The sequence below is a fragment of the Mchenga conophoros genome, linkage group LG12, assembly GCF_057382185.1.
Source record: "Mchenga conophoros isolate Kocher_MC1m ecotype Shallow Benthic linkage group LG12, M_conophoros_male_GT1.1, whole genome shotgun sequence".
Classification (NCBI taxonomy): domain Eukaryota; kingdom Metazoa; phylum Chordata; class Actinopteri; order Cichliformes; family Cichlidae; genus Mchenga; species Mchenga conophoros.
In genome coordinates this window covers 38,748,302-38,769,949 of record NC_140537.1, presented here as the reverse complement: position 1 = coordinate 38,769,949, position 21,648 = coordinate 38,748,302, and the positions used below count along the sequence as shown (strand labels likewise).

The window sequence follows — 21,648 nt, the reverse complement described above, 5'->3', positions numbered from 1 at the left end:
TCTTCACCTGGATCGAAGGTGAACCTGACCATCGCACATTTGAGCTCCAAGTGTCTGTCAGGCTGTCTCCTCCCACCAGCTCATGTCCTTGAGGACTCAGGGTTTGTTCGGGCAGTCGTGTCCTGACTGACTCATGCAGGAGTCGGTGTGTCATGCTCGAGCCTCCTCCAGCTGTGCGACTGCGGATGTTTTTCCTGGTTTTGTTCATAAATGTGTTAAACGTCTGGGTTCTCCTCGTCTTGAGTGAACCAACCCTGCTCACGCAGGTGCGACCCTCACAGGTGTTAGGAGAGCGTGGTTTCAGAGATAATGTGTGACGCTGTGCCGTGTGCTGCCGCTTTCAGCTGCGTAACCCATCAGATAAGTTCATCTACGCCACAGTGAAGCAGAGCTCGGTGGATATCTACTTCAGAAGGCAGGTGGAGCTCAGCACCATGTACCGGCACATGGAGAAGCACAACTACGAGAGCGCCGCCGAGGCCATCCAAGCTGTGCGAGACAAGTAAGCAGCTCAGAGTCAGCACACCTGTCGTGAACGCACCTGTTGTACTGTGGAGATTGCTTCTGTCAACACGTTCGCCCTCCTCCCGCAGTAAGCTTCACGCCTTCATCTGGGACAGCGCCGTGCTGGAGTTTGAGGCGTCGCAGAAGTGCGATCTGGTGACGACAGGAGAGCTGTTCTTCCGCTCCGGATTCGGGATCGGAATGAGGAAGGACAGCCCGTGGAAACAGAACGTGTCTCTGGCTATTCTCAGGTACGAAAACCTTCAGGTACTCACCTGCAGCCCATCCTGGGTGTGTTTTAGCGAACAGGAAAACTTTGAGAAGCTGAAAGATGTTTCTGTTGTGTCACAGCGATTCTTTTCTCTGATCACCAAAGACACATTCTGATTGGCTGCGATTACAGTCAGAGTTAGAGAGTCATCACCGATGATGGCCAAGAGGATTTCTACTCCGCCGACACACTCCTGAAACAACCAGCGGGAGGGTGTTGGTGGAGTATGTGCTTACAGCTTTCGTGTTTCCTCCACCTCGTAATGTCGAACCATTTTCCCAAAACCTTGATTCTGTTCATCTGGACATTTTCAGTGGGAGAAACGTCTCTTTAGGAGCCTTCCCCTCTGACAGATGTCCAGCTGGGATATCCACATTTACTCAGGGCCTTCTTCATGTGATGTTCTTCTGCTTCTCTGGCCACTGTGACTGTGGGGATGTTGGCTCTGTGCTGTAGGGTCATCAATGATGATGAAACTGACCTCAGCACATTGTTAGTCAGTGCTGCTAGTGTCAGTCCTTGTACAAAGTGTGCATCTCTGGCCTTAAGTACTCTTAATTGATGATTAGAGTCAGTACAAAAAGGCGGGCGAGATGGCAGGACACGCCCACACGAGACCAATCTCACAGGAGGCCCCGCCAGGGCCGTGAAAACATAAAAAGTGAGTGACCTGGGGTGTGGAGGATGTCACACAGACACATATTTCCACATTAAAAACACCTGAGCACAAACCAACATCTGAGCAATCAAATACGTGTCCGCTCACGCTTCATTGACTCTCCACAGTTCTCATGAGAACGGCTTCATGGAGGATCTCGACAAGACGTGGGTTCGATACCAGGAGTGCGACTCCAGGAGCAACGCCCCGGCCACCCTCACTTTCGAGAACATGGCGGGTAGGACTCAGTGCTGCCTCTGCTGCATGAACTGCGCCCCTGAGGCTGTGCCGTTTAGCAGATGTTACCTGTGAAGCGTTTCACGCCGTCTCTCGTCACTTGTGCCCCTCAGGTGTGTTCATGCTGGTTGCTGGAGGCATCGTGGCTGGGATCTTCCTCATCTTCATCGAGATCGCCTACAAACGGCACAAAGACGCCCGCAGGAAACAGATGCAGCTCGCCTTTGCTGCCGTCAATGTGTGGAGGAAGAACCTGCAGGTCCGTCCCTCTACTTTACTCTACTCTACTTTACTTTACGCCCTGACCTCTGCTGAAGCTCTGTGTGGCGTTATGGCACTCAGCCCACCTGTCTGTGGCTCTGCGGTAAACAGTATTCAGTATGTGTGATCCTCACAGCGAGGTCATTATAGCCAGCAGCAGGACTGAGATCAGGATCAGGCCTTTGTTTTTACATCTGTTAGGAAACATCTGTCATCTTTGCTGTTTAATAGGAGAAGCATGAGTTTTGTGCTCAGGATGAAGGGTTGTGTTAATTAAACTGACTGCTGATCATCAAGAGCGTGCTCACTGATGCTTGGTTAGCTTTCAGTGGCTCCGTGAAGCTCGGGTCGTTTTCTGATTCACCGGTGAGTGATTTATTCTGTAACTGTGACCAACAAGTGAAAAATGCCCAACCTACAGCCCAGAGCCCCCAGAACAGAAAATGTGTCATTTTCTCTTTTGTGAGGTTAGTCAGAGGTTAGTCAGAGATTAGTCTGAGATTAGTCTGAGGTTAGCCTGAGGTTAGTCAGAGTTTAGTCTGAGGTTAGTCTGAGGTTAGCCTGAGGTTAGTCAGAGATTAGTCTGAGATTAGTCTGAGGTTAGCCTGAGGTTAGTCAGAGTTTAGTCTGAGGTTAGTCTGAGGTTAGTCTGAGATTAGTCTGAGGTTAGCCTGAGGTTAGTCAGAGTTTAGTCTGAGGTTAGTCTGAGGTTAGTCTGAGATTAGCCTGAGGTTAGCCTGAGGTTAGTCTGAGATTGGTCAGAGGTTAGCCAGAGGTTAGTCATAGGTTAGTCTGAGGTTAGTCAGAGGTTAGCCTGAGATTGGTCAGAGGTTAGCCTGGGGTTAGTCATAGGTTAGCCTGGGGTTAGTCAGAGGTTAGCCTGGGGTTAGTCAGAGGTTAGCCTGAGATTGGTCAGAGGTTAGTCTGGGGTTAGTCATAGGTTAGTCATAGGTTAGTCTGAGGTTAGTCAGAGGTTAGTCTGAGATTGGTCAGAGGTTAGCCTGGGGTTAGTCAGAGGTTAGTCTGGGGTTAGTCAGAGGTTAGTCTGAGATTAGTCAGAGGTTAGTCTGAGATTAGTCTGAGATTAGTCAGAGGTTAGTCTGGGGTTAGTCAGAGGTTAGTCTGAGATTAGTCTGAGATTAGTCAGAGGTTAGTCTGGGGTTAGTCAGAGGTTAGTCTGAGATTAGTCTGAGATTAGTCAGAGGTTAGTCAGAGGTTAGCCAGAGGTTAGTCAGAGGTTAGTCTGAGATTGGTCAGAGGTTAGTCTGGGGTTAGTCTGAGGTTAGTCTGAGGTTAGCCTGAGGTTAGTCAGAGGTTAGTCAGAGGTTAGCCAGAGGTTAGTCAGAGGTTAGTCTGAGATTGGTCAGAGGTTAGTCTGGGGTTAGTCTGAGGTTAGTCTGAGGTTAGCCTGAGGTTAGTCAGAGGTTAGCCAGAGGTTAGCCAGAGGTTAGTCTGAGGTTAGCCAGAGGTTAGTCTGAGGTTAGTCTGAGGTTAGTCTGGGGTTAGCCAGAGGTTAGCCTGAGGTTAGTCTAAGGTTAGCCAGAGGTTAGTCTGAGGTTAGCCAGAGGTTAGCCTGAGGTTAGTCTAAGGTTAGCCAGAAGTTAGTCTGAGGTTAGTCTGAGGTTAGTCTGAGGTTAGCCTGAGGTTAGTCTGGGGTTAGTCTGAGGTTAGTCTGGGGTTAGTCTGAGGTTAGCCAGAGGTTAGTCTGAGGTTAGTCTGAGGTTAGTCTGGGGTTATTCAGCCCACTAATGAGTCACAGAAATGAGGAAAGCTTGGTCGACTCCGTGGTTTTATTCCTGGACTCTCACAGAGCAGCTTCGCATGATTCACGGTTCATAATAATCCTTCTTTATCTGACGCCACCCTGCAGCTCGTCTTCTGTCTGAGACAAGCCGTTCTAGCTCCTCCCCCTTTAAGTCAACTTTCCCCCGATTGGCTGCCCATTCTAAATACAACGTGCAGGAAGTGGGTGTAGAAAACCACCACTATGACATAATCAAAATATGAACTTTGACCTGCTGCTTTCTGTAGTGATGAGTTTGTGGACTGTGTGAGGTCAGCAGCTGTTTTCACAAACAAGTAAAAACAGGCTACGTCCACACGTTTTGGCCTCCCGTCCTCACTGAGACACTGAAAAATGCAGCGTTTTGAAAACGCATACATTTCAAAATGGAGCTGTCCCGTCGCAGTGTGGACAGTGAAAACGGAGACTTTCTAAAATGATGACGCATTTTAGTCATGTGATGCAGTCATGTGACCAATTAAACTGAGATAGCGGAGGGCGTTACACAGCAGTTGTTTTGTTTGACAGCCCTATTAAAGATCAACATCAGCCTGTACATGCTCCTGAGAGCTTTTCTTCAAATTCTTTAATTCTCACTCGCTTTTGCAACTTTGTACTTTTGTGTTACTTGCAGCAACGACTCCACCTCATTGTGAGTCCATTTAAAAAACTCGGTGCTTTTCCTCCACATTTTGCCGACGTGTCAACGAGCCGGAACGTAAATAAACGGCAGACAGAAATGAGGCAGGTCGAATCTTCTTGCGTTTCACGCATGTGCAGGACTGGAACGGAAGCGTTTTTGGCCGTTTCAATGTGGACGCACAACTCTGTGAACGCTAGTGTGGACGCGGAGCGTTTTCAGACAAAAACGCCGTTTTCAAATCTATCCGGGCCGGTGTGGACGTAGCCTGAATGTAATTTTCTGCCCTTCTTCAGCTGCTGCATGTGTGACGTGCACGTCAGTGGAAGAATGAAAACACAGCTGTGTCTGTGTGTAGATCCACACATCGTCATAGTCAGAGTTATGATAAGGTAAAACAGGAAGCTCCATTAACACTGCCTCAGCGAGGATGCCTTCGCTCCACCTGGGTTTCTGATTAATTTCCTTCCAAGCTTTAACGACTTCCTGCTGTTGATTGACCGATGGGTGATCAGATCAGCACCGCGGGGACTCACACACACAACTACTGCAGTCACTGCAGGATGGACTGCAGCACATCCGGTACAAACATGCACAGTTGGTTTAATGTAGTCCGTCTGGCGGTGGTGTGGAAATGCTCCCGACAACCTCTGTCTCCTCGATTACACGCTGTTAAAATGGCTGCTGTAGTTAAGCTTTAAATGAAACTTAATGGTTCTGTGAGGGCGATCGAAGGGCGGCGGGAATCTACAGATATGGCTGTGCACAGTGCACCTGTAGTCACATGACCTGAGCTGTAATACAGCTGGTTCATTCACGGTTTCTTTGGGTTTTCTGGGAGCGCTGCAAAGCCTCACACAGCAAACAGACCAATTAAAAAACACAGACAGGCTGAGTTGGTTCTGACTCGTTCATTCCTCTGACACTTCACCTGAGAGAGGAACTTGGGTGATATGGTACTACAAGGTCATTAAGATAAGATGGGGCCTGATTATTTAAGACCTTGTATGTGAGGAGCAGGATTTTGAATTCTGGATTTAACAGGAAGCCAAAACAGGAGAAATCTGCTCTCTTTCTAGTCCCTGTCAGGACTCTTGCTGCAGCATTTTGGATCAGCTGAAGGCTTTTCAGGGAGTTTTTAGGACTTCCTGATAATAATGAATTACAGTCGTCCAGCCTGGAAGTAATAAATGCATGAACTAGTTTTTCAGCGTCACTCTGAGACAGGATATTTCCATGTGTGATATTTCTAATTTCACACATGGAGAATGTATTAAGTGAATCAGGAATCAGATTACTGTAAAGGCTCTAGTAATATGTTGGAGAGCCAAAACATGTACAGTGTAAGTCACAGTGATAATAACGTGGTGTGCTATTGGATTAAGTAATCCAAAGTATTCAGAATACTTTACTCTCATTGAGTAACGTAACGGAATACGTTACAGAATACATTTTGGGGCATGTAATCTGTAATCTGTAGTGGAGTACATTTTAAAAGTAACCTTCCCAACACTGACAGTTAGTCCTGGAATGGCAATGATGCAGCCCAGGCTTTGATATCATAATAATAATGCTGTCCTCCTCACGATTCATTCATTTTGGCCTCCTCTAAGCTGCTTTATTTTTTCTGTAGCTAACAAATTAAAATGATCTCATAAATATATCCTTCATCACACTGAAGACTGAACACTGGATCCACATTTGCACGATCAGAAAACAGGAGAAATCTGCTCCCTCTCTCCTTTGTTCCAGATGTTTTCTTGCCAGCAGCTGTGCTCAGCTGTCACATGAATAATCCTCGCTGCCGTGCCGGGATTAGCACTTCAAACAGCAGCCGCTGCAGGCTAGCAGTTAGCTGAGGATGATTAGCATTTCACACAGCTGTGACTGAAGGCCCAGAGTTAGCACAGGTGTTAGCAGCTGGAGGAGCTCGGAAACACAATCATCTGTATTTTCCACAGATTCCTTAAACCTGTTGTGGTTTTGAGTATTTGCTAACATGTAATAGGTGATTATTCACGTCACATGAGCCCAAGTTTCAAATAATGATGGATCACTGTCTACAGGTTTACTTACCGAGTCCATTGCTGCACAGCTCACAAGCTGCTGCCCTTCAGCAGGCTTCCAGAAAACAACCAATTAGAAGAGAGCAGACTTCAAGGGGGCAGGACGTTCAGACAGCTAGCCTCAGACAGATCAGTCTGATAGGTCCCCGTCCAGCAAACCTGCTAACACTCGTGTCTCCAAGTAACGATCGACTGACGGGCTCTCGTTTCCCCCAGGACACTCCTGTAACGTGTGTGAGACTCAAACTTGATTCTGAATACTTGGAACACTCACATCTGTAAGGTGACCTGTATGGGGGGGGCTTCTTAAATAGCTGTTTGTCCAAAGTTGCTGATCATGCCGATGGCGGCCATGTCTTTGGGTAGGTCACGTAGACGTCCTCCCGACACTATTAGAAGACGTGGTGGAAGACATGAGGACAGATGGTCAGAAGGAGGAAGTAAAACCAAAATAAGACACAGAGATACCAAAGTAAAGAACATTCAGGGGAAATCTACCAGACAGACACAGATACAATAATCTCACCAAAGCTGAACTTTATTGATCCGTGAGAACGCTGTGAAACGGTGACATCTGTACAGTGTGGTCACAGTTATATTTGGGGGATCCAGACACACGTCACCTGCAGAAAGACGTCACTCTTTAATGAAAACACTGTGAACATTTGAGTTCTTGTAGGATGAAACTCAGTGCGAGCATCTCTTTGCTTTATGTGGTTTGTAGCTCCAAGACTCGCTGCTGTTTCATTTTCATGCACGTCTTCGTAAAGTCAGCAGAGTCCAGGCAGGAAGTGTGTTCATCGCATCCTTAATGGCTGTTACTCAACGACTGAAAACCTGTAATGATGGTGTTTTTTTATTTTTCATGTGCTGTTACTGACTGCTGCTCCGATCCAAGTCTTCCACTGTTCTGTCACTGGGCCCAGAAACATCTCACTGGGACCAGTCTGCCCAGTTTAACCAGTCTGACACCCAGTTTGGGCCTTTGGCTGAACCTGTGTGTCAGATTAGTGTTGGCTTTTTGGTTTCTCTGTTTTGAACGTGTTTCTGAGAGTCCAAACGAGAGCTGGGTGTGAAATTCAAACAGATTTTCAGCTTCTGTTTTTCTTTTTATCAACAAACCTGCAACACAACATGTAACTGACTTCGTACCATTAACGTTTCGCTGCCAAACACTGGTCAGCTGTGGTTTCTCTGCTTCAGGCTTCCCAGTACATCTGAGAAATGTTGACACTGAAAGAAGAAGCTGAAATGTGTGCAGAGGTACATGTCAGGTTATACTGGACCAGAGTCGGTCAAGCTACTTGAAAAAAGTAATGTGATTACAGTAAAATGTCACAGCCCATCTCTGCAGTGGACTTATTAATATTTCAGGTGTTGCTTTGATATTTGCAGTAGCATAAAAATTCGTTTCTCTTAGTTAAGTTAGATTTTTCATTTTGGTGGGCGCTGAGTTTGGTAACAATAACCCCGCCCCCACCTATGACATCACGGGTTCTCGATTGTGCGGTTTCAGCTTTGACCCGTGTTTACGTCCTCGTACGGTTTGTTGGCACTAAAAAGAACAGAGCAAGAACGTCTCGCCACTGATGCCCAGCTCTCACCTGAACTGTCACTGTGGTGGGTCAAAGGTCAAACTTATATCTTCATACGATGTTAGAGGTCAGACACCATGTGATCATCAGCCATGTGCCGCCGCCCCTCCCCCGTTCTGTTTTCTGTTCCCCGCCCTCCCCAGGAGAGATGGCATTATAACAGCAGAGTGTTGGTATAATGATCCCACGTGTTCGCGGCTTCATTCGGGCCTCATACGCCATCTTTGTTCCCCCTGCCTCACCCCCCTCCCCTGCCCCGTACCCCTCCCCCACGATGTTTCCTTTGCTTTGAGGTTGATTTCCTGTCGTGTTCCTGTGTTTGAGCCTCACGTTGGTGTCTCCCTGCTGCTGTGTGTTTGTGTGGGCAGTAAAACAGGACAGCGCTGCTCCGTTTTACTGAAGCATCACTTCATCTGAAGCTGTAGGGACTTCAGGCTCTGGGTTCTGTGCAGTGCTCTGAGGCAGTTTTTGTAGAAATCAAAGTGAACTGAATGAGAGCTTCACTGCGGCACCGAGAACAGCCCCACTGACACACCACATAACAGGGATACAGCCGTCAGCCGCAGCATTAGAAGCACCCAATCGCCTCCATCCTCTGAGCCAGGACGCTGCACGCAGGCGTGAATTAATTAACCAATAACACGCACACAAATACTCAGTGGTGGGCGGGGTGTTTAACCATAAAACCCATCTCATACTTGCAGCTGCCAGTCCCTGGCTCGGGGAGGCTCAGGGAGGCACGGGGAGGCACGGGGGGCTCGGGGAGGCTCGGGGAGACCCGGGTGACCGGCGTACCTCAGGAGACCTACCCAACACACACAGGGAGAGAGATAAAGAGCTGAAGACACAGTCAGACCAATCAAAACTTGAACATGGAAATTGTCGTGGGTATATCACAGTGAGCTGGTTGTTCTAATAGTTGACGCCAAAATAAAAGGTGGAGGTGACTCTGGGTGGATGTGAGATGAGCCTCTGTGGATCAGATCTCCTTGTCATGTTCCTCAAACTGCTGATGCAGCGTTGGTTTCCAGTGTGTCCTGACGATGGGAAATAAAACACTCTTCATCAGACTGGACACTCTTCTTCTGGCGCTCCACGGTCCAGCTCTGACTCTTCTGACCACCAGGCCGTTCAATGGCACCTGGACTTCTTTTTACCCTACAGATGAGGTGGTGACTCACAGCTCTGATGGTCAGCCACCTATAACTAAGTCAGAAGATGCTTTTCCAGTCAGTGGAAGCCTTACTGGAACCTTGAGGTGGTTCACTTGATGACAGGGTGGCCAACGACCACCTCAGGTGATCACCAGGTAAATAGGAACAGCTGATAAGAGTTGAAGCCTCTGGGATGACTAAAACAACGAGGTCAGATTGTGTTTCAGGTCACCAAGCACCTTTCTGTTTCTGAAGTCTCCAGTACACCTGTAGAGACAAACCAGTGAGTTCCTATCAAAGGTAGAGAGCAGCTACAGCCGAGTGTCTCCTCCTCAGGAAATGACATTTCAAACATGTAGGCAGGCAGTGACCCGTCACACAGCTCACTGTACGAGTGTTCGATGTTGGAAAGAAGTCAGAGCGCTGCGATGCTTTTTTCTGCAGGAGCTCTTCTGTGGGATCTGGTCTCAGTGGGCCTCAGGCACCCACGACCTGTCCCTGACTCGACCACAGTTCATCCTTTAGATCACCTTCACTGGTTATGCAGAAATCATCTTTCAGGGTCCAGAGAGGAAAATCACAGAAGTAAAACAAACAGAGCTCAACAGAAGGCCAATGGCCGTGCTCCTGAAAACCTCACGGGCAGTAATGAGACCAACACCCTGAACAGCAGGAGGCGCTCTCGCTCTGTGCTTGTGTTGAGCCACAGTCATGATGATGATGAAGGTTCAGACACAAAGGTTCACTTTAACAACCTTCACCTGCTTCCTGTTAAATCCACCAGCTGACCTTCGATTAGACGACACGCCGCTAATCAAGAAACAGCAACGAGACACATAAATACTGAAGGAACGATAGTCCCGCCTCCGTCTGCAGCTGCTCTCCTCATCACGCCACTTTAGCTTCAAACTTTCCATCGACTCGACTTCCTGCTAAATTATTACTCAGGTGAACTGTTAGTGGTTCTAATGTTGTGGCTGATCAGTGTGTCTGACACACACACACAAACAGACACACACACACTCTCTACCTGACAGCACACACTCAGGTGTGTCCTCATGCAGCTAGTCGAGTGTCTCTGCTGCGTGTTAACGTGTGTGTGCACCTATCGTATGATTTATTTTAGGATAGGAAAAGTGGTAGAGCAGAGCCCGAGCCCAAACTGAAAACCTCTTTTAGGTCCATCACCTCGACCTCCGACCTCAAACGCCGTAGGGCCTCCGGGGATGCCACGGTAAGGAGATGAAGACCACCAACCCTCCTCCCTCCTGTCCTCCACGTGTCTTCTGCTTCACTCCATCTTTTATCTGTTTGTCTTTCTTTTCTCTGCTCTCGCTCGTCTGTAATCGCCTCCTGTTTGTCTTCGGTTCGTCACGTGTGTCTCTCGCCCTCTCGTCTCATCTCCAGCTCCATCATCTCCTTGCTGACTCATCATGGCCGCCCGTCTGTTGGTCAGCCATCATTGCTTTCCCACCTCAATCAGCTCATCTGTCCCACTGAGACAGACAAAAGGCGACAGACTGAAGACAGAAAGAAACGTCCGGTTCGGTCCGCCCAGGCAGGTCAGGGTCCGCTTGTTGGGTTTTCACACGGTTCACATCGTCCTCTTGCAAAGGAGAAGTGAAGAGGGTCAGATTGTGTGGTCTTTCTTCTCCCGTCTTTGTCCTGTCTTTTGTCCTGTCTTTTGATCTGTCCTTTGTCATGTCCTTTGTCATGTCCTTTGCCCTGTCCTTTGTCCTGTCCTTTGTCATGTCCTTTGTCCTGTCGTTCGTCCTGTCCTTTGTCATGTCCTTTATCCTGTCCTTCGTCATGTCTTTGTCATGTCCTTTGTCCTATCCTTTGTCCTGTCCTTCGTCATGTCTTTGTCATGTCCTTTGTCCTGTCCTTCGTCCTGTCCTTTGTCATGTCCTTTGTCCTGTCGTTCATCCTGTCCTTTGTCATGTCCTTTATCCTGTCCTTCGTCATGTCTTTGTCATGTCCTTTGTCCTATCCTTTGTCCTGTCCTTTGTCCTGTCCTTCGTCATGTCTTTGTCATGTCCTTTGTCCTGTCCTTCGTCCTGTCCTTTGTCATGTCCTTTGTCCTGTCCTTTGTCCTGTCCTTCGTCATGTCTTTGTCTTGTCCTTTGTCCTGTCCTTTGTCCTGTCCTTTGTCATGTTCTTCGTCATGTCTTTGTCATGTCCTTTGTCCTGTCCTTCGTCCTGTCCTTTGTCATGTCCTTTGTCATGTCCTTTGTCCTGTCGTTCGTCCTGTCCTTTGTCATGTCCTTTATCCTGTCCTTCGTCATGTCTTTGTCATGTCCTTTGTCCTATCCTTTGTCCTGTCCTTTGTCCTGTCCTTCGTCATGTCTTTGTCATGTCCTTTGTCCTGTCCTTCGTCCTGTCCTTTGTCATGTCCTTTGTCCTGTCCTTTGTCCTGTCCTTCGTCATGTCTTTGTCATGTCCTTTGTCCTGTCCTTCGTCCTGTCCTTTGTCATGTCCTTTGTCCTGTCCTTTGTCCTGTCCTTCGTCATGTCTTTGTCTTGTCCTTTGTCCTGTCCTTTGTCCTGTCCTTTGTCCTGTCCTTCGTCATGTCTTTGTCATGTCCTTTGTCCTGTCCTTCATCATGTCTTTGTCATGTCCTTTGTCATGTCCTTTGTCATGTCCTTTGTCCTGTCATTCATCCTGTCATTTGTCCTGTCCTTTGTCCTGTCCTTCGTCATGTCTTTGTCATGTCCTTTGTCATGTCCTTTGTCCTGTCCTTTGTCATGTCCTTTGTCCTGTCCTTTGTCATGACCTTTGTCATGTCCAGTGTCCTGTCCTTTGTCATGTGCTTTGTCCTGTCCTTTGTCATGTCCTTTGTCATGTCCATTGTCCTGTCCTTTGTCCTGTCTCTCTCTGATTGGTTGTTTCCTCTCCTTCCTGTCCTGTCATCTCTCTGTCCCTTCATTTCCAAATGTCCCCACACACTTTGTCTCCCGGCCTCTCGCCCTCACAGGTTGCCCAGCAGAGACTCGTCCGTCTCCTCTAACTCCTGTCTGTTTCAGCGTCTGGTCGGCTGCTCGGGTCTTCCTGACCGTCTCTTGTTCCCACAGGACTCAGCTGTTAACGATCTATAAATGACCTCAGTGCTGTTACTGTGGCAGCTTCAGATCTGAGCGAAGCTGCAGGATTTCTGAGGTCTGTTTTTCTGCAGCGTTGGTGAAACTCTCCTCCTCAGTCGGACGATCTGAAATGTGCCAAACTTTGTGATGTGTCTTAAAATCTGCAGCGTTCTGGCACATTTTGCATCCCTCCTCCCTCCAGATAAGCAGTGGTTTGATGTAAAGGGAGTCAAAATAGTGCCAAAGCGTGTCATCTCAGGGATTTAAGGAGCTGCTGCACGTTAAACTGTTTCAGTGAGGAGAGCTCATTGAAATGCTTTAATGTTCATCAGCAGCAGAAGAACCAGCTGCTGATCACACCCAGCCAGCTGAAGCGGGTGTTGGAGCAGAGCTGACTCATTTCTCTTGTGATCATCTCTCTTTATTTTCTATATGAGTGTTTTTCTCTCTCAGTGGATTTGAATGGTGTCCAGACTACATGCTGTACTACACACACACTGCCTCTGTCCTCCTCTGCAAGCACGACCGACTGTAGGCTGAAAACACACCCGCACTCTAAACCAGACCCCCAGCTTTGCCCCGCCTCGCTGCGGGCAAACTCCATCAGTCGTCACATTAGCAGTGGTGGAAAGTAACTAAGTACTTTTACTCAGAGTACAGCATTGATTGTGGTCTACATTGGATGGCTCCCTCAGTGGTTTCTGATGTTTACATGGAGCTAACCCGCTCACGATTCACACTCAAAAACAATCCTGTCTACAACAAGCCAGTTTACTGTCTCTTTAAGTCTCTCGTCTCTAAAAGCCAGCTTTCATCTGATTGGTTAAACGTTGGAAGCCACTTCCTACTCAGTGCTTTGGAGATAAAAAGGTGAAAAAAGCTCCACAAGCTTATTTTGTCAAAAAACACTGACATTCACACGAAAATGTTTATGTTGCCATAAAAAACGCTAGCATGAAAACAATTCATGTTAGCATAAAAAACAACAACATTAGCATGATCAAAACTGTGCATTAAGAACAGCTTTGATCTTCTTCATCAATTCTAGTTTTTTTTTTTTTGTAAACAGCACAATAGCTAAAAACTACGTAACATTCTGCATTTTGTTCACATTTTTAAAGTTGTGGCTACAAATGAATGAAGAGCGTGCTGGGCTCTTAGCATGCTAGCATTAGTATGCTTATATTATAACTTATTGATAATGCAGCACTGTGCAAAAGTCTTGTGCCACTGATCATGTCTTTATATTTTAGTGTCAAACAGTTAAACCTATTGTGATTTTTAAACTGGTCTCCAGCCACAGAGCTCCAGTCTTTCCAGAGAACTGTTAGTGGAAAACTAATCTTAGCATGGTGTGCAATGTGACAGAAGACACAGTGTCAGGCCTACACAAACAATCTACATATTTGGTGGATATAAATAAAATAAAATTGTTAGAATCACACAAACAGTGTTTCTGTGCTACCTACTGCTAGCATAAAAACACTGATGTTAGCATGAAGAATAAGCTGCTGTGTTTTTGCGCTTTCTGCTGACAATCCCATAAAATCAGCTGAACTGGAGACATACAGTGGGGCAAAAAAGTATTTAGTCAGCCACCGATTGTGCAAGTTCCCCCACTTAAAATGATGACAGAGGTCAGTAATTTGCACCAGAGGTACACTTCAACTGTGAGAGACAGAATGTGAAAAAAAATCCATGAATTCACATGGTAGGATTTGTAAAGAATTTATTCGTAAATCAGGGTGGAAAATAAGTATTTGGTCACCTCAAACAAGGAAAATCTCTGGCTCTCACAGACCTGTAACGTCTTCTGTAAGAAGCTTTTCTGTCCCCCACTCGTTACCTGTATGAATGGCACCTGTTTGAACTCATCATCTGTATAAAAGACACCTGTCCACAGCCTCAAACAGTCAGACTCCAAACTCCGCCATGGCCAAGACCAAAGAGCTTTCGAAGGACACCAGGAAAAGTATTGTAGACCTGCACCAGACTGGGAAGAGTGAATCTACAATAGGCAAGCAGCTTGGTGTGAAAAAATCAACTGTGGGAGCAATCATCAGAAAATGGAAGACATACAAGACCACTGATAATCTCCCTCGATCTGGGGCTCCACGCAAGATCTCATCCCGTGGGGTCAAAATGATCATGAGAACGGTGAGCAAAGATCCCAGAACCACACGGGGGGACCTGGTGAATGACCTGCAGAGAGCTGGGACCAAAGTAACAAAGGTCACCATCAGTAACACACTACAACGGCAGGGAATCAAATCCCGCAGTGCCAGACGTGTTCCGCTGCTGAAGCCAGTGCATGTCCAGGCCCGTCTGAAGTTTGCCAGAGAGCACATGGATGATACAGCAGAGGATTGGGAGAATGTCATGTGGTCAGATGAAACCAAAGTAGAACTTTTTGGTATAAACTCAACTCGTCGTGTTTGGAGGAAGAAGAATACTGAGTTGCATCCCAAGAACACCATACCTACTGTGAAGCATGGGGGTGGAAACATCATGCTATGGGGCTGTTTTTCTGCCAAGGGGACAGGACGACTGATCCGTGTTAAGGACAGAATGAATGGGGCCATGTATCGTGAGATTTTGAGCCAAAACCTCCTTCCATCAGTGAGAACTTTGAAGATGAAACGAGGCTGGGTCTTCCAACATGACAATGATCCAAAACACACCGCCCGGGCAACAAAGGAGTGGCTCCGTAAGAAGCATTTGAAAGTCCTGGAGTGGCCTAGCCAGTCTCCAGACCTCAACCCCATAGAAAATCTGTGGCGGGAGTTGAAAGTCCGTGTTGCTCGGCGACAGCCCCAAAACATCACTGCTCTCGAGAAGATCTGCATGGAGGAATGGGCCAAAATACCAGCTACTGTGTGTGCAAACCTGGTAAAGACCTATAGTAAACGTTTGACCTCTGTTATTGCCAACAAAGGTTATGTTACAAAGTATTGAGTTGTATTTTTGTTATTGACCAAATACTTATTTTCCACCCTGATTTACCAATAAATTCTTTACAAATCCTACCATGTGGATTCATGGATTTTTTTTCACATTCTGTCTCTCACAGTTGAAGTGTACCTCTGGTGCAAATTACTGACCTCTGTCATCATTTTAGGTGGGGGAACTTGCTCAATCGGTGGCTGACTAAATACTTTTTTGCCCCACTGTAACATTTAGATGAACAGAACCAACTTTCTATGATGATTAAACAGGCGTCGACATGTTCTAGTGACAGTGTGACATTTAAAAAATATCACCATTTTTCTTTATATGTGATGGTAATTATTATTGTGAGTCAGAACAGTTAAGATTACATTAAGCAGAAAAAATTTAGGTTAAAATCATATAAGAAAATGTAAAAACATCAATAATAACATAATAAATAAACTAGCATTAGCATAAAATCAGTGACCCTCAAATGTTGTCAGTAACAATCTATGCTAGAATAAAAAATGAATGTTAGGATTAAAATCCCTGCAGGAAAACTGATTTCACAGTATAAATTTATATATTATACATAATTGAAAAATATGTGCATTAAAACTTAATTTAGCATCAGAAACTAATGTTAGAAAAATTGTCTTATGAAGTGAGACAGAGTGGTGAGGTCCACAGTGAACGTCTGTGGGAGTGTGATCATCGTTTCGTCCATACTGAGAACAGCACTCGTTCGTGAGTCCAACTGTGCTCACACAGCAGACAGACAGCCTGCTGTACACAGCACTGCACTGCATGGCTTGGATCATTTCTCTGTCTTAGAGAAACTCACGTGTGTTTTGCAGGCCTGTGTCAACAACGCTCTCAGGCTGACAAACAATCAGGTTTCCTAAAGAAACCAACGCACACTGTTGGGAATCGAACCGACAGCCTGGCCTGTGCTGCTGCTTCTGTTCACACATGAAAGTTTGATGCTGCCCGTGGCAGAGCTTCAGCCCGGCTCACACGATGGAAGACGATGTTTAATTCATGTCCAGCAGCCTGAAACCTTTAAGGGACGGTCCTTTAAACACGTCCCAAAATATCACGGTGAACTTTGTAGACGAGTGAAAAGTGATGTAGGATTCAAATGTCCAGCCCTGCACTGATGCCAGGATATTAATCTGTTTAAAGGAGGTAATTCTTAACGTAACGATCCTGTGTGTCTGCAGTGAAGTCTGACAGGCTCGCTGTGGTGCAAATGTGCAAATCCATCTTTTTAACAAAGGAGACCTGTTAGCATCTTCACGCTAACAGCTGCTTGTGTGCAGGTAACGCCTGAGTAAAACACCTGAACGCTTCCTCCACTGCTAATAAGTCCTTCAGATGAAAACAGGAATGTAGGCAGGACCCATGAGAGGGTACAGCTCAGGATCAGCCAGTGTGTGATGCTGCTGTTTATAACCTGTGTGTTTGCTCTCTCTGTAGCCGTACCCGACCGACATCACCGGCCAGCTCAACCTATCAGATCCCTCCGTCAGCACCGTGGTCTGAGAGAGCGAGCGAGCTTCACTGCTGCTGCTGAGCCACACAGACACACACTGACCCTCTGGATACACAAACACACACACACACACACACAGATGGACAGGAAGGACGATGTAATGACAGCAGGGCTTTTGGACGGTATCCCATAGTGACACACACACACACGCTTACCTTTATTCCTTATGGAGTGGGGACTGAAAAACTGATCTGGAACCTTAATGCTGACACTGAACACTTTAAAGCATGTCCCCACAATGCAGAAATGTCCCCACACTGTAGAAATGTCCCCATGCTGTAGAAATGTCCCCATAATGCAGAAATGTCCCCACACTGTAGAAATATCCCCATGCTGTAGAAATGTCCCCATAATGCAGAAATGTCCCCACACTGTAGAAATGTCCCCATAATGCAGAAATGTCCCCACACTGTAGAAATGTCCCCATAATGCAGAAATGTCCCCACACTGTAGAAATGTCCCCATAATGCAGAATTGTCCTTATAATACAGAAATGTCCCCACACTGTAGAAATGTCCCCACACTGTAGAAATGTCCCCATAATGCAGAAATGTCCCCATAATGCAGAAATGTCCCCACAATGCAGAAATGTCCCCATAATGTAGAATTGTCCTTATAATACAGAAATGTCCCCATAATGCAGAATTGTCCCCATACTGTAGAAATGTCCCCACACTGTAGAAATGTTCCCACACTGTAGAAATGTCCCCATAATGTAGAATTGTCCTTATAATACAGAAATGTCCCCATAATGCAGAATTGTCCTTATAATACAGAAATGTCCCCATAATGCAGAAATGTCCCCGCTGTAGAAATGTTCCCACACTGTAGAAATGTCCCCATAAAATCAAATCAAATCAAATCACTTTTATTGTCACATCACATGTGCAGGCACACTGGCACAGCACATGCGAGTGAAATTCTTGTGTGCGAGCCCCACAAGCAACAGAGATGTGCAAACACAACAACACAAACGAGCAAAATACAAGAATGGCCAACCTGAAACTAATAAATATATGTACAATATATAATAGTGTATGCATTTCTGGATGTGTATACTAAATATTTTCCTACGTGTGTGTGTGTGTGTGTGTGTGTGTGTGTGTGTGTGTGTGTGTGTGTGTGTATACACATTTTACAAATTAAATAGTAAAAAAAATAAATAATAATAATAATAATAATAATAATAATAATAATAATAAAATATATAAAATATACAGAGTTGAGACATGTGCAAAACAAGTGGCATTTATATACAGTGTGGAGTGCATAATGTTAAAGTTCCAGTAGTGAAGCTGAGGTGTCTATGACGTGTTCAGCAGTCTGATGGCCTGATGGAAAAAGCTGTCTCTCAGTCTGCTGGTTCGGGACCGGATGCTGCAGAACCTCCTTCCTGATGGAAGCAGTCTGAACAGTTTATGGCTGGGGTTGACTGGAGTCCTTGATGATCCTCCCCGCTTTCCTCAGGCAGCGCTTCCTGTAGATGTCTTGGAGGGAGGGAAGCTCACCTCCAATTATCCGTTCAGAGCACCGCACTACTCGCGGTGTAATGTAATGTAGAATTGTCCTTATAATACAGAAATGTCCCCATAATGCAGAAATGTCCCCGCTGTAGAAATGCCCCCACTGTAGAAATGTTCCCACACTGTAGAAATGTCCCCATAATGCAGAATTGTCCTTATAATACACAAATGTCCCCATAATGCAGAATTTTCCCTATAATACAGAAATGTCCCCATAATGCAGAAATGTCCTTATAATACAGAAATGTCCCCATAATACAGAAATGTCCTCATAATGCAGAAATGTCCCCACAATGCAGAAATGTCCTCATAATGCAGAAATGTCCCCACACTGTAGAAATGTCCCCATAATGCAGAAATGTCCTTATAATGCAGAAATGTCCTTATAATGCAGAAATGTCCCCATAATACAGAAATGTCCTCATAATGCAGAAATGTCCCCACACTGTAGAAATGTCCCCATAATGCAGAAATGTCCTTATAATGCAGAAATGTCCCCATAATGCAGAAATGTCCCCATAATGCAGAAATGTCCCCACAATATTTGCCTAAATCACAGGACCCCACAAAAATATCAACAGAAGCATTTACAAACATTAAGCAGCACACACACATTTTTACAAACACACACACCATCTGTCACACTAACTCCCACCACACAAAGCAAACACACACACTGTACAAACACACACACTGTACAAACACACACACACTGTACAAACACACACTTGCCTTCCTCTGCTTGTAGCTGTCTGCCTCCTCCCACCAGAGGGTCTTTTATTTTGAAAGAACTGTTTGGGACTGGTTTCCTTCGGGTGGATGTCTGTGGTGTTGTACAATTTGTTCTGTTGATCGCACTGAATTATCAAAAGTATGACTGGTTGTGGAACTGGTCATAACTGGCGACGCCGTTCTTCTTGATCTGAGTCCATGAGCCTAAATTGGGATCGATCTCCAGGATCACCTGTGTCCCCGATTACTGATTACAGTTTGGCCGGTGGGAGGAGCCTCTGGGACAGGAGGTGGTTCCTTTACACAGAGTCACAGATGTCGCCCGGATCGCCGAACCAGAGTGTGGGGTCATCCCACTGAGGTTTTTGGGTGATGTCCTTTCACAGCGACGCATGACCTGTTAGCAGGAAGCTCCGCCATTTTGGTTCAGCGATCCAGAAAGTTTGTTTCTCTGTGTTCAGGAAAATTTGGTAAAACTTTATTTGAACCTTAAACCCGCTTCTGCACTGTGCAGCTGTGAGTGGACATGGGGACATTTCAGTCTATTATTGGCATTAATGTCACCATGTCTTCGTAATGCAGAGTGTCCCCACAGTGCCTGACTGTCTTCATAAAGGAAAAACGTCCCCATAATACAGAGATGTCCTCGTGCACGTAAAAGGGATGCTTTCTGCCCCAAAAGCTCCTCCCACCGCCCCTGACAGTCCCAGTGCATGCTGGGAGATGTAGTCACTGCCCCTCCTCCACTGTGTCCCCACTGATGATGTCAGTCTCCGCCTACCTCCACAGCCCTTTAGCTCCACCCTGATGTCCCGTGGAAAGCTGCTAACTCCACACAGAGCCAGCTGGAGTTAGGAGGTTTCCACGTTTTTGGTGTTAAGGACAGCAGCCGGCCGAGCGCGTCACCGAGAACACGCCCTCTGAGAATCGACCTGCAGACCGAGCGAGGTCAACCCGTCTGTCAGCACCAAGACGTCAACCAGAAAGTCCATGAAAAACTAACAGCGAAGTTATAATAGTTTTAATTTATTTACAAGCTCAGTTCACAGATCAGTGACAGATGCATGGCTGTGCTGTGTGACGCGTTCACGCACTAACACACATTAATACCTTTGTATTTATGTATATTTATCAGACACACGTCTGTATGTCGGTGTCTCAAACACATCACATCTGTACGGGCAGATGTTGTTTTTATATGAAGGTTTTTACAGTTTTGAATATGTTTTAAAACATTTAGAAAATCCACAAACGCTCACATCAGTGAGAAACGTGTTTGTTCTTTTTACGGAATAAAGTTCAATCATTTCATTCAGAAACGCCCTCATAAGGCAGGGCACGTTATTAATAATGACTTTTACTTTGGCACAGTTTACGATCCTTCCTGTGCACTTCACAATAAGAGTACTGCTTTGTTCCAGAAACGAAAGCTGAATAAAATGATATGTGATAAAGTGTCGATGTCGTCATGTGAGCGTCAGGTTCCTCTCTCAGTGTTGAGCTGCACGTTTCCGATTCTCCTCACACTGACGTGTATTCGTGCCGGCGTGACCTGTGCAGGTCTGATCAGGTTTGTGACGAGTTGGGCTTCACGCCGTCGTTCTCGGTGACGCTCGGCTTCACACCAGGCGAGCTGCACCAATCGCTTCACAGCTGGAGCACATCTGCAGATTCAGCCTGGTGATGGGAGTCTAACGCTGATCCGCAGACTCATTCACGCTCCTATTTTGTTTAAACTGAGGAACACGAGAGTAAACTCCAGAAGCAAAACAAAAGTGGTTTCAATGTGACGCCGTTTAAATATCCAGGCATCACAGAAATATGGAGGCACTTCATGTTGATTTGTTGAAACTGACTGTGGGGAGGAAGAACTCCCTCTGAACAGGAAACAGGTAACACGGGAAACAAAGGAAGACGTTTATGTTCAAAAAAAAAAAGAAAGTCAAGAACAAAATATCTGAAAGTTTTCCTCAGCTGTTTTTAAGAAACTGTCTTTTACTTTGAAGTGGTTTGGCACTTTCAAAATAAAAGACTTCTTAAACGTATTTATCGGTAGTTTAATTTAGAAACGTTGATGAGTGTTGGTGCAGCTCACCCTAAACTGTGTCACATGACACGTGACGTGCTGTGATGTCACAGTCTGTATTTATTTTTGCTGTTTACTTTGTTTCTGATGTAAACACACTGTACAGATGATGATGATGATGATGAAGGTCTCACCTGTAAGCTGATTGACTGTGGCTCGCTAGAAGAAGTTTTATTTTTGTGTTCACATTTTACTTCCTGTATCATAAAAACTGAAACTGTAGAAGAAGTTTCCCTCTGTCTGTGCACCGTTGACCTTTGACCTCCAGCCCGTTAGTGTTTGGTTGTTTTTTGACACATGTAGCCGCTCGACTCAAGTCGAGTTTCAGCGATTCCACTGCAGACATTTTACTCTAATCCACTTCCTGTGTCAGACAGGAAGTGGGGTGTTGCTGTAGAGCTTGGTGTGTGATTTGTTTCAGATTTTAGCGGCGCCGTGTCATCACGTGAACACTTTTGAATCCGTGTTTGTGTAACTGAGCTTAACCTGCCCGTCGTCTCTGCCGACGACACTTTCAGTAATAAACTAATATTTATTTGAAACGCGTCCGAGTTTTTCTGCTTGTGACATCATTT

General features: G+C 45.9%; 1 protein-coding gene and 1 long non-coding RNA gene across 2 annotated transcripts in view; both read left to right on the top strand.

Annotated features, from left to right (window-relative positions):
* grin1b (glutamate receptor, ionotropic, N-methyl D-aspartate 1b) overlaps positions 1-21,615 on the top strand; it is a 71,229-nt gene extending 49,614 nt beyond the window's left edge. The window contains 8 exon segments of the mRNA XM_085295734.1: positions 345-502; positions 594-755; positions 1,562-1,671; positions 1,784-1,929; positions 10,296-10,403; positions 10,577-10,664; positions 10,667-10,731; positions 16,657-21,615. Coding sequence (XP_085151860.1) covers positions 345-502; positions 594-755; positions 1,562-1,671; positions 1,784-1,929; positions 10,296-10,403; positions 10,577-10,664; positions 10,667-10,731; positions 16,657-16,722 — 903 coding nt within the window. The 3' untranslated portion in view covers positions 16,723-21,615.
* LOC146563341 (uncharacterized) lies at positions 1,938-8,278 on the top strand. The gene is made up of 3 exons (XR_014894729.1): positions 1,938-3,091; positions 3,301-3,322; positions 3,565-8,278. It is a non-coding gene; the product is annotated as an uncharacterized LOC146563341 (long non-coding RNA).
* Positions 21,616-21,648: the final 33 nt, after the last annotated feature.